Source organism: Dermacentor variabilis, chromosome 7, assembly GCF_050947875.1.
Source record: "Dermacentor variabilis isolate Ectoservices chromosome 7, ASM5094787v1, whole genome shotgun sequence".
Taxonomy (NCBI): Eukaryota; Metazoa; Arthropoda; class Arachnida; order Ixodida; family Ixodidae; genus Dermacentor; species Dermacentor variabilis.
In genome coordinates, this window is record NC_134574.1 from 163,685,566 (window position 1) to 163,698,729 (window position 13,164).

At 42.6% G+C, this 13,164-nt stretch overlaps 2 protein-coding genes across 8 annotated transcripts in view; both read left to right on the forward strand.

The window, feature by feature from the left end:
• The window catches only part of LOC142588391 (uncharacterized), a 43,931-nt gene extending 34,450 nt beyond the window's left edge, over window positions 1-9,481 (forward strand). The window contains exons 10-12 of one of the 2 annotated variants that reach the window (XM_075700028.1): window positions 1,869-1,931; window positions 5,198-5,248; window positions 9,044-9,481. In XM_075700028.1, the coding sequence (XP_075556143.1) occupies window positions 1,869-1,931; window positions 5,198-5,248; window positions 9,044-9,048 (119 nt within the window). In that variant the 3' untranslated portion in view covers window positions 9,049-9,481. Of the gene's footprint in view, window positions 1-1,868; window positions 1,936-5,197; window positions 5,249-9,043 lie in introns of those variants that run through there. The other variant, XR_012829708.1, reaches the window with a different exon arrangement.
• Window positions 9,482-12,415: 2,934 nt separating this feature from the next.
• Window positions 12,416-13,164, forward strand: part of LOC142588392 (uncharacterized) — a 70,673-nt gene continuing 69,924 nt past the window's right edge. For 3 of the 6 annotated variants that reach the window (XM_075700029.1, XM_075700030.1, XM_075700032.1), the window contains exon 1: window positions 12,420-12,573. In XM_075700029.1, the coding sequence (XP_075556144.1) occupies window positions 12,495-12,573 (79 nt within the window). In that variant the 5' untranslated portion in view covers window positions 12,420-12,494. Of the gene's footprint in view, window positions 12,574-13,164 lie in introns of all 6 variants that reach the window. The other 3 variants (XM_075700033.1, XM_075700035.1, XM_075700034.1) reach the window with 2 other exon arrangements.

Consider the following 13,164-nt stretch of genomic DNA (forward strand, 5'->3'; position numbering starts at 1 on the left):
CTCGGTAGAGGAGCAGCTGCGGCTTACATGTGGCGTCTACGCCTGCTTTCATATTCTTGCCGTAATTGTGGCAGCAAGGCAATGTTACTTTTACAATAGAAACATTGACACGTTACTCGCGGTTGCGGGGCGGACAAGCTTTCCGCATGCGAACTGTTATAGCTGTGTAGATATATTTAGCGTGGCCCTAAGCTGTTCTTATTATTATAGCTAACCCTTTATTAAAGAATTTGTTGCCGATATTTCATTGAATACGCCACAGTGTTACCCATACTAGGCTATATTTTATTTAAAAAGCTCGTGATATGTGGTTTACAATGACATAAATTAAAAAAGCACATTTTACAGTGTAGTGCTAAATATGCTTTGCATGATAACAACTTTACTGAGGAATGCAGCAAGCAATAACAGTTCAATACCGGCAATAAAAAACAGAATAAAAGGAAAAGAGGATATCGGAACTCAGGAGAATATGGAAAAACAATCAAAATACCTTGCTAGAATTTTCTACAGTTGATGAAATTTGTAGCGTTCTAGCTTAAGTAACTTGTGCAAAAACGTATATTTTGTTTAGTCGGAACTGCTTCTTTCTGCATTAAATGCCACAAATATTGGACAAGAATTCGCAATACGTTGGGAGTCTGGCAGGAAATTCCCACTCTGTGTTCCAGATACATCATGAATAAGATGTTGAACGTTGCAAACATCTGCATGGCACCATAATCGGCGCCCAAAAATTACATGGCCATCAAATTCCAGTAAATGCAACTCTCTTCTGAACAGCTGATGACTGTCAGGGATGACAATGTGGGTCTACATCAGCCGAATTAAAGTTCCGTCATATGATATCATTTTTTAGACTCCTGGTTGTAGCATCGAAATCAACGTTTGTGGGTGCAAAAGAATCACGTGACGACTCTGTCTACGCGACAGCCCATGGCTACAGGGGCGCTGCCATTTTCCCAATCTCACGATGCGTGCGCCGCTCTGCGCGCTATTGTTAAAAGATTTACGTCCTCCTCGCCAAGTAGTAAACTAGTGGGAAAGTGAAAGTTCGCCCATTTTCCCGCGTTGTCGCCCACGGGGGGGGGGGGGGGAGGGGGGCGTCGCCAAGGGCGTGGAAAGTGGGCACAGTGCTCGTGAGTCGCCTTCACGCATGCACCTTGAATTGCCATGGCAATCAAGGAACTGAACGTAGGAGTGCTCTGCAGCTGTGTGTACTTGGACAACCCTCTTTGTCAGCCTTCAGCGTAGCTTACGCCATAGCTGGCACGCACGTAAAGCCGCGAGAAGCACTTATTGGTGCTTATAAAATAGTGAACACAATGAAAGAAGGCAAACAATCTTCAAAGATGCTGCCGAATCGAAAACCTTTTAAGCATTGTTTGGTGGACAATCTTGGTCACTGGCCTATACTGTATATTACAGATAGCCACTCACTAGCCTACACTTATGTACTTCTAGCATAGACAAAAAAGAGCAGGTGGAATTCGGGTTTTGTTATGTCACATAGTAAAAACGAATCGGATGTCATCACGAGAGAGTAGTAATGGTTAATTTGCCAGCTTTGGCCACTAAGTTAGGAATATTCATTTTGAGCTCACGCTCGGCAATTTGTTTTCTGAAAAATTTCTCCGGCAAAACCGTTAAAGTCCTCAGGTGGACGGGGAAAATATAGAGTTGGCACTTTTAATCCATTTGCAGCAGCGCTTAGCACCGTCAAGAAACACAATGTGCGACGTTCGTCTGGACCTGTACATACTTGTAGCGTTTGAAGGTTTCATATTATTTATTGTTTTTTTTTCTCAAGGGCCAGAGATTGCCAAGGCACGCCAGCTTGAAGTTTTGTAACCGCAGCCCTTTTACAGGCTCTGACACGGGCCATGCTGGCGGAGAAAGCGGATCGGATTCAGATGACACGGGAAGCAAAGGTGAGTATTAGTGCAGCCTCCACTTAACCAAGATCATTATTGGGAACACACGAAGGCTGTGCTGAGAAATTTGGATGACTGCAACAGCCAAGATTTTTGGGGAAATGCAGAAGGCTCACGGAGTTAACAGCATGAACGTTGTCGTCCAAAGAGTTTGGCATTGTTCAGGACCTTTCTGGTGGGTTGCAATGATCGGGTTGTTGATTGGCTGAGAAATTGTTCATTCAAAACGTATAAGTTGAGAGCATGCTTATTAGCTTCTGCATGAGTATTCAGGTTTCGTCGCTTCATTTGCCATACCGTTCGCAGTCAGTTCTGTCTCCTGCCGGTGCACTGTCACTGACAAATAGAACAATGGAACCAAGCTGGAACGGCTAATGATAGCACAGAACTTACATTCCAGATCATGTTTAATTCAGGGAGTGCATAGGCTTGATTACAGAGTACATTACACACATCATTAAATCGAATAAATACCTTAAAGTTATCATTGTGTCTAAATTATGCAGTTAGCATTTTCCTTGTGCGCGACTGTACATTACAATCATGAAAGCTTCCCAATGTTATCAAGGCACCTCTTTTTTCGCTCTCTTTGATAGGGCGTCTTGCCCAGGCGCAAAGTTTAGCCATGGCGCTATCGGCCACTGACTTCTCTGTAGCGGATTCTCCACCGCATAAGCTGACCGCTATTTCTGTGTTACGAGTTATAGTTGTGCTGCTTAAATTACGTGGCTGCATAAAATATTTCAAATCGCCAACATTTTTGTTATTTCTCGATAAGAGATGGCATAAATATTTTATGTAGATGACGAACTCCGCAAATTTTACGACAGTTTACGCTTGTGATAGTGTGCAGTGTGAGAATACGCTCGGTTGGCCTGTCAGCACTTATTGTCGCAGCTTGAATTGAGGCAATGCGAATTGCTAATAAAGGGATGTACTAAAGGATCAAGCATCATATGCTCACTCAATTGAAGACATTACTTCGACACGATGTCATTTATGTTCTACTCAACTTCGTTTAATTAATACCCCAAATGGTGTACGTAATCTTATCCCAAAACTTGTACGAAATGGTTTTCAAAACTAATCTCCGTTTCATGTCTCTCTTTTGTCTTCGTAGTTTACGCTGCAGTAATTATGAAAATTGCAGCTTTCATGTCAAGCTTTATTAGAGACAATATTTTAATGTAAAATAAATATCCCGAAGAAGATGTAGATGTTGCATTTCATTTCAAACAGTCGAAGTATGACAATTTCATCTTAATCTTGCAATTGCTTCTGCAAATGAAATTGATGGATATTTCTAATTTCGCGTATGAAATTGAGAATGAGCGAAAGTGAGACAGGTGCAATGTGAAAAAAGAAAGAAATTTAGCGTAGTATTTCATGCGTCAAGGTGTGCTTATTTAACGAACTTCTATCGGGTTGCTAGTAGCAGCACACACACACACACACACACACACACACACACACACACACACACACACACACACACACACACACACACACCCTACAATTATTTCCGTTTAGTTTGAGTATATACTGTGCATAATTTCATCATTTAAGCAACTTAGGAGCACTCAAGTTTCCCTTTGCATAGATGAGACGCACGAAAAGTTCACCGATATATGCCTGCGAATGCAAGGACTAGTGCGATGGTCCAATAAAGAACATTCATAAATCACTCTTTTATTAAACGATTTCAGTGCTCTTGACTTACCTTAAATTTCCCTCGTTATAAAACTCACAAACCTTGTATCCTCGATGTCTATAACTTCCGTTTCGATATAATCCTTTGTGAATATGAAGTCTCTTGCGGCGTCATTAAATACGAATGTTGCAGGGTACATGAATAAACTTTTAGTACAAGGTCGCCAATACTTGACGCTTTCGTAAGAGCGCATCTTAAAACATACAGCGAGCCTGAGATAGGCATTTCGGGTGCCTTGGTGCCCAATTCAATGGATTCCAAAAATTAATGCTTGTTTATGACACAAAGTACAACTACTCTACACGTTAGGTGACGTCCTGTCACAAAACTTCTCACTATGTATTGAGATTCACCTTGATGCAGCTGTATGCTGCTCGTGCTACAGCGCTGGTCGTCAGAATTTGTTCGTCCGGCGAAAACAGACCTACAATGAAACAGTTATTCAGCCATACTGGAACTGACTAAAACCCACCGACCTCCTAAATGATGAGGTGATTTTTTGTTATAACAGGCTTTCTTTCAAAGTGCAAAAGAATGGCCAGAATGAAATATTGGAAGTTCTCGAAATTTCTCAATTCTAAGTAAATCTGAAATCTGGAGTGCAGCGGACCTTGACTATGTCACTTTTATTTGCGCGCCAATCTGAATAAAAAGTAAAGGCGAAGCGTGGAGAAATAGATAAAAGCAAATAAGAAAAAAAAAACGTAAGAAGAAGTGTGAATATCTGCAGTGCACAATACAGCAGTATCAACTGTGTACTATGAGCAGTACTTGACGAGGCGTACTAGCAAAGCTACATATCATATTGACCGCAGATAAAGATGGGGACAGCGGAAGAGCATACAAAAACAACATTAGCAGCTAACGAAAGATGAATTGGCGCACTTACCTGCGCACTGGAATGCCTGTGACTGTGCACCTCTTCTTAAGGAGATAAAGATTCTGGGGAAAAGACAGGACCAGACTGCACGCGAACTAAAGGTAGCTTATCACATAAAAAAGAAAGGCCAAGACTGTGTTAGCGACACTTCCATTAGGTTCTTTCAATTAGAAATAGATTTTTTTGATAATTGGTTGCCCCGCTAGGCTGATGAGTGTTCTTGTTTGCTGCGTTCTGCGCATGTTCTATTTGTCTATACATGCCCACGGGCTGCCGTGAATAAATGAGTTGAAAGTTGAAAGTTGAAACCGCCCGTGTTGTTTTTCTGTTCTCTTTCGCTGTCCCCGTCTTTATTTGCGGTCAATATAATACGCAGAAAACACCAACTAGGCCAAACTGAAGTTCTTCTGGAGCAGAGCTATTGAGCATGGGAAGTAAAACGACCGGCTGGCTTTAGTATGATACACGTACACTCACTGGTTCCCACAATTTAGAAACGTTGGCTTTGCTGTGTTGCTCGCAGTGTTCACTCGGTTGTATGTGAGAACCGTTGTCTAATCAGTGAATTAACAGTGCTATCTCTGTGAATAGTACGTGCTCATCAACACGAAGTGCCACCTACCTTTTCTAATTCATCGGAGAGAAGCTTCATGCCGGTTCATTGATCTACAGGTGATGATGAGGAATCCAAAGACACGAAGCCTAAAGACGAAAAGAAACCAAGTATGTATCTTTTGTCACATGCATAGTACAATTCATGCAAGAATTCTCATTTAGGCTAAGCGATGCACAAATGAAATTACAGCAGAGAGCCAGCCATACTTGATTAACGCGCTGCTTTCCTGTGCGTACTTCTTTTGCTGCGCAATAAGTCCTAAGCGTATGGTGATTTTCCTCACGATGTGCATTTTCACATTTATTTGGTAACGTGCATTCACTTCCCTGAATAATAATTAAGCAGAACAACTAATAGTATTTTCTCAAGAACGCGAGTATGAAGGCTAATCAATGTCAGGTGTAAAATATACATCAATCGTATACTAGCCTGTACGACAACCAACAATATGCAAAGCAGCAGCGCCAGGCGTCGTGCTATGGCAAATTTTATCATCATGGATACTGCTTCTTTAACTAAAGAATAGCGACCACTACAACCAAGCCTATTTTTTCCGTTACTCCGGTTGAAAAGCGCTGGTCACCTGCAAAATATTAGCATGCGATGCTTTATGGAAGTCGCCATGTACAGTTTGGACACGACGTTACAACTGCTTGCTCGTTGTTAAGAAAGAGGGATCTGCCTATAGGCGACTTGGCTAAGGTGTTTCTTGATAACTTTCGAGTGGGCTATAGTTGGCTTCAGAATAAAAGAAAAAGTGAACCGATTTTTGGCAAACAGGCGGCACGCGCTGGGACTCCTTTTTCAGTTGCAGCCATTTTCCCGAGCGCAGGCAGAAGTTTGCGTCAAAACGTAAAGGAATTAGTGCTTGTCGCAGCCTTCTGTGACACTACACTTGAGGGGATTTATTTTTCCTATCTTTGTGCGCATGCGAAATGGATGTGCTTTTCTGTGTTCAATGATATTATCTAATATAATTAACGCACAATTAGGGGTAAAATAGTATTTTCTCGCCGGATATCCATACTCATGTTTAAAAAATCTCTGTCACCTATGAAATTTTATAGGGGCGTCTTTCGAAGCTACAAGCGTTATATAAATAATTTTCATTGTTTGCTACGCTGAATTGTTTTAGTGAGGTTTAACTTATACCTCTCTACGGTTGTTGTGTTCTTGGGCGGTTTCTCTTCAAATCTCTGACATTATCTTTTCTTTGGGGTGCTGTAACATAATTTTTTTATCAATGCAATGGAGCTTCTAACGCGTTACCATAAAAAAACTGCGAGATTTATTTATTTAAGAATTGATAAACTGCGCTCACATTTGAGTGTAACATGAGTGGTTTGAAATTACTCGCGGTATAATCTGTGCCACATATGGCACTGAATGAAAGGCCAGCTGGTTAGTTTCTTCGTCAAGAAGCATTAGTTTTTTCTGTCACGACAAACGAATGGGCATCCTGTTGGGTTTAAGGGCACCCTCACTCAAGCTAACTTTGGCTGTTGGAAACACACTAATCGTGGTGCGTAGTTGACACGCCGGTGATCGAGCCTGCAAAGCATCAAACCAGTGAATGGCTCGAAAAGATCCGAAATTTCCAGCGAAACTCCGCGAGCTCGTCTTCGCGAGGAAGCCGCGCTTTCTGTCAGAGAATCAAGGTCGCATGCATAGACGCTCTAACGTAAGAGGCACTGCCTGCGTTGTCACCGATTATGACACGTAACTACGCTGCATAATCAAATGCAGAAAGTGCAAAGCCACCCACGAAAGGGTGTCGCGCCACAGAAGAGGTAGAGAAGAAGAAAGTCCAATTGGACATCCACGTAAAACGAAGCATTCTTGGTGCGATTGGGTCATGCACCACGTTTGTCTGCGTATGAATTGTAGTTACTGAGGTATAAATATTAGTATTGTTATTCGAGGTATAAATATTAATGCAGATGCCAGCTCTGTCAAGCCGCGATACAGTGACTTTCTTTCTCCATCTCCTCAGCCATGTGACGGAGTACATGTCTGGAACAATAAAAAGACTAAAGACTAGCATTAAAGAGCAGCGTGTCTTACGAAGGAATTATTTTATTTGCAGCGCATCATAGATAGGCTGGATGTATAATCAAAGATAGGCTGGGTTATATGCACATACTTACATGCCCTGCATTCTTCGTATACATGATATGTTTGCATTTTCAGTGGTGATCTGTAGTGTTTTGTTGCATTCGTGGTGTTTCTGATGCTTCGGCTTCTTCTAGTGCAACTGGGATGATGATGGCGATCTAAAGAAAGCAGAGACGCTTGAATCGAAATGCATCAAGCGCCTCAACGCGGTGGCTTGCCCACGAGAAAGGGCGTTCTATGCCGCTTCGTCGACGCATGTATCCGTGACGTAATGGTTTCAGCATCAGGATTGGGTGCCACAGCGGTCCTGCGTTCGAATTCCGCCGTCCGGCGATTTATTAACGATTATTTAATTATTTATAAGACCATTGTCTTTCGAAAATGATGAGCTCGCAATACCGCGAAGCCGTTTAAAGCCGAGAAAAACGAAGTATAAGGAAATCTAAGTACTGACCATCCTTCTAATGCTGTGTCAATCGCCCTCCTTGCAGTTTCCGTGAAAACTAGCGTCATAGTTACCTATAGGGATTATTGTATAAAACTCTATGTTCGAAACGGTAAACTCGTAAAATAGTTCTTAGCTGTACCTTACCTACGGGCGCCCCTATCCCGTTAAACGCGTTTGGCGTTAGACGCCAAATACGTACAAAACTGTGCCTAGAACTCGGCAAGAAAGCTACCCTTTAAATAAAATGAAGGTTCCAAACAAGCGCCGACGCTAACGAAGTATTATTATTATTATTGGAGATATAAATATTATGGAGGTCCCAGCTCTGTCAAGCCGCCATTTAATTCATTTGATCATTTCAACATTCATTGAAATGATGTTCAACATTCATTGAAATGATCCGATGAAATAAATGCACATTATATATAGTTAATCTATCTCTTCATGTTTACTATGCACATATTGCGCATCTCATTTGCTTCGTATTTCACGCACGATTACGTCGACTCCATCAAGTTTTCTTGGCCTCCAAGTAACAAATACGAAACGCTCGTTGTATTCCTCAAAAGTCTCGGCCGCTACGCGTTTTTTGTTGGGCGACTCTGCTGCGCACAAGGACCTCCGAAGGCTGCTCGACATCCTGCCGGCCCTGGTGGGCATGATATGAATCATGCATGTGGGCGATACAGGCCTCGCCAGCTTCGACTGTTTTCAAGGCGTGGCTGACGGGTGATTTGATAAGACGAGCTCCACACTATTCGACATTCTGATAATTTTTTGCCTTATGAAGTTAAAAGTTGTTGACTGGTATTCTTTCGCTCTGATAATTTGTTCTTACAGAGACTTCTATAGTTCTATAAATGAGTGATGGCCACTTGAATATCAACACATCACCATATTTTACAATACACCCTAATGAGGCATCAAGACATCGCCATTCCATGTACATTCCTGTGCCGCGTTCTTATAATGATTGTTTTAAGTACAGTTTTTTCCTCGTGTTATTAAAGAATGGAACATGCTGCCTGATTCCATTGTAAATATTAACTCCCTCGATGCCTTTCTAGAATGCCTGAAATCTTAGCTGGACCGTAGTACACCAATGTAATAGTTGTGCCTCAGCACTTGCATGCGTTTTCTCATCTACTGTTTGATTTTTTCCTTTGTTTTTTGTGTCGATATCGTAGTTGTGAAATGTATGTACCTTGTTTAGAATGTGAATTTATTAGATTTTCCCCTCTTGTAATAGCCTGAGAAATGCTGACAGTATCAATAAATGAATGAATGAATGAATACGAATGAATGAATTATATTGCCACTTTATTGTCTTAATTTCCAGGCTGAGACACAAGCATCATGACCAAGCTGCGACTTCGTCTTCTGCTGCAGAAGGCCGACACTGAAAAGGCATACATTTGTCGTGTCTGAATTCAATATAGTAACAAGCAAAAGTTCTTGCCAACTGTAAAGATGTTTTTGCGTTTTACACTCTCTTTAGGAATCCCACTTTTAATGGCACCTGATTTCTTCCAGGTTATTGTTTCTGCTGTGAGCAGTTTAATAATTTTGTATTCTCAATATATTCTAATATATTAGGTGTATTCAAGAAAATCCTGGTTCTAATAAAAAATGATGTTGCGAGTATTGCAACAACTCCTGTTCGTTCTTTCTTTGTCTGTGGCCTGTCAAGTTGCCAAAGTATTATTTCTCACCAACTCGACCACTCTTCTGGAATTTGTCGAAACTCCTGCTCATTCTTTTTCTGAACGCCCTTAAAGGAAGAAGCGATTGTAATTGGTTTTAGGACACACAGACATGACACCCATCAGGGAAAGGAAACGTAAATGATTCAAGCAGTGTGGTCAAAATGCTCGTCGAACGGAGCTGCTTTCTTGTAAAGGTAACCAATAATTCATCAGCGTCACGACTTTATGCGAAATAGTAGCTAAAATTTATTGTTAGTAACTATAAAAATACAGCTTTCATAATTATTTATGCTTGTCGGACGACAACTGAGAATTGAACGAAGAAATGGTTTGTTAAACGAGGCGCAGTGGTCGCGCTATCGTTCTCGGTCAAGTTCCTTAGCATAACGGCGCGCCTGAGCTGTCTTGTTACGAACCTTGAGAAAGCCGACGTGTTATTTCCCGTTCTCGATGTATAGTAGATGTAACACTGCTTGCGGGCCGCGCAAAATGAGGAGTTGCTTGTCGGATGTAGGAAGAGGCCCATTCACTTCGATATCTTCAGTGGCTTCCCGAGTTGCTGTTGACAGCATCTCCAGGAACGGCGTGCTCTTGTTGCAAGCTTCAAAACAGGTATGACATGGTCATAGATATGAGCCAGCGCTGGTACAAAATCGTGCATGCGCATCCCGCAGATGTGTTTGTTTTTTATTGAATAAAACTTCAGTTGGAAGTCGACACTTGTCTAGGTCTGTGTCTTTCGCCGTCCTTTGTTCAAGTTTGCGCTGTTAAACATCATGGATCAACACGAACTAGCCCGTCGCATACCTTACTTAATTCAAAACTGGAACGGAACATGTCGCAATCTATGACTGACGTCGTTCTTTCCTTCTGTCCGGTGGCCTTCGCCTAGAGTTAAATCCTGATTAGGTAGTGATCGTTGCTAATAAGGTCGGCACCACACCTCCACTCATTCACAAGTCCCGGTGTCACCTAAGTCAAGTCAGGCATGCTCTCGCGGGACCCAGAGTGGAGTACGTGACGAGTCGAGAAGTCCAAGTCGTTCGCCCAGACAACGTCGCCTGCTTCAATTTCTTCACAAAGTATACGTCCTCTCTTTGAATTCCTTTCATATCCCCAGTTTTTATGAAGGGCGTTGAATCCTCATCCAACAAATACTCAATCCTTCGGATATAAGTCTCGCCGTTTACACAACCGTGCAAAATTAGCTTTAGTCGCACCACCTTTCTTGTAGCAGTTGGCTTCGGGATGAAGGTAGGCGGACACAAGTAATATTTGACGACCTCTCAGTTTACGTCACACTGCCATCTCATCTTGGATATTGCTACAGTACTTATATGGGTCGAGCTTTGCATGCTCTACATATCAGCGCACAAAGGCAGCCACCTGTGCTTCAGCTTCCTCTTCTCTCTATTGGTATCATATCTTTTTTCCAGTCTTCACGTGTAATATGCTTATTTGAAAATGCCCTTCGTAGCCCCGGATGCCAGGAGTGGTACCACTTGTTTCTTGCCACAGGAGCACCGTCGGCATACTCACACGCTCAGAAGGGGCGTTGAGTTGGGTGGTGCACCGGTTGACTGAGCGGCGGTTTCACTACAAGAGTACCGGGGTCTGCATTGGCACTGCAGTGTGACCCCTGCGGTTGGTTCATGACCTCTCGATGCTGGCACAAAATGGCCATAATTTGATCCTGCAGTTTCTGGAGAGCTTGCATGAACTGTTGCGCCGTATCGTGCTGTGCCTGTTGCATTTGATCGGATTGCTTCATAACTTTTGCCTGTTAAGCTTGGGTCTGCCGCTGAGCTTGTTGCGTTGTCTAGGCTGTCGTATCATTGAGAAATTGCGTCACCCAATCAGGAGCATGGTATGGTGGTGGGACCACTTCATTGATGCTCCTGATTGTTCGTTCGAAGGCTCTTGCTATGGATTCTAGAGCTTACGCCTGTTCTTTTGGCGCTGCCGTGTACGTTTAGAAGCTGGGGCAAAACAACTTTTGAGAAGAGATATGCACTTGAGGCTGCAGGTGCCAGACGTTTTAGAATTTGTGAAGGTTGACATGACAGTCCCCGGCGACGATCAGGGCCATCATTTTGGGTTTGTCGTCTTCCTGTCGCGCAAATATACTCGTAGAGGCTAACTGGACTAAACGTAACGTTCTACTTTGAGTGCCCCTTTACCCCACTACCCGTCCGGTTCCTTCTACCGAATCACCACGCCTCTCCTGTCGCACCTAACCACGCGTGCCCAAAGCACGCGGAAACGCTTTGTTCCAAGACAACTCTTGAAAGCCGCTTTTTTGCAGTTGTTTTCATTTATCAGTGGGTTTCTGCGGAATGCTCCCTCCGAGTTCTACTAAGTGACACAAATCTCTCCAGCGCACAGTGAACAATAGTCAGAAAAGAAAGCTCTGCCTTCAAAGAACCTTTTCGAGATATTGGCAGATAACCACGCAAAGCGCCATGGTGATTTGCTGGCAGACAGCTGTGTCCTTGACAGTGAAAGGCATGGCACTACGTCCGGGACAACAGTTCGCGATTCACCGAAGCAGGCTGTCACAGGGCACTTGCGAAAAGGAGGGGAATCGCCATGACACTTCTATTTGCAGAACTTGTCGTCACCTATTTCCGGCTACGGTGATCGTGCAGAAACCTGGGCAATAGTTTTCCTGAACGTTAACTTTATCCCACAGTAAGACTATGTTCCAAGTTGTCCGCACATACACAAATAGTTAATCATGACAGTAGCATTTAATAAATTGCTACATTTACAAGTGAAACGAGCGCCCGTAAAATTGGGTCCGCTTGTTTTTTCATGAGCTATGGCCATTTGTTTCTGCGTGCTGTGTTGCCTTCGATTCAAGAACAATGGACCTTGTCAAGATGGAGAAAAGGAGAAGCGACGTAAATAGAAAAATGAAACAGTAGCCACAATCGTATTGTATCAAGGTAAATAACAATGCTTCCCTCTCGGAAGAATGTCTTCCGCAAGCTGCGTTTGGAGCTTTATGCGCTCACCACGCGTGCGTAAAAGTAGCAGGCAAATGTACGGTCTCGTGTGCCGATACTGGTAAGGCAGCAAAATATGAAAGTCGCCTTAGTCACCATCACATTGGTTGTCTTGGTGATCATAATCACGGAAGTGGAGCTCGCAAGAGCAAGAAGTGAGTAAAGCCGAACGGCGTCGCCTGCTATTTTTAGCTTTTTTTGTTAGAGGGCAGCGATCATTGCGATGAACCATTTTCTTCCGTGGCAGTGTTGCCAGGGCCACGGAGGCTACATTGATGTTGCAACACAAACAAGGTGCCAGGATATGGACAAACTGCTACTCTTTGTAACTGGTCTTTTATCAAGAAGTTGTAAAATGCGCTTGGAAATGCAATCTATACCAGTGAATATTTAGGCATAAGTCAAAGCTGCAAATAGCATGTTCAAATCAAAATCAAGTAAGGAAGTTAGACTTTATTATGGTATAAGGAAAAGTTCGTACAGAAATATCTGGACCAATAGCCTAAATGGCTAGTGACCGGTCCAATAAAAAAAATGATTATCGAGCTTGTACAAACTGGTTACTGGTTGTAAATACAGATAACTGCTATACATAGGTACTAATCAGTAACCAACCACATTTTTACAACATGAACAACCACATAATAATCTACATCAATGAGACAACATTCACACAAGCCAAAGAAATAATAAACGAAGTAATGGTACTACACAAAAGGAAAAGTACATGAGCAAAAAGGTCAAGA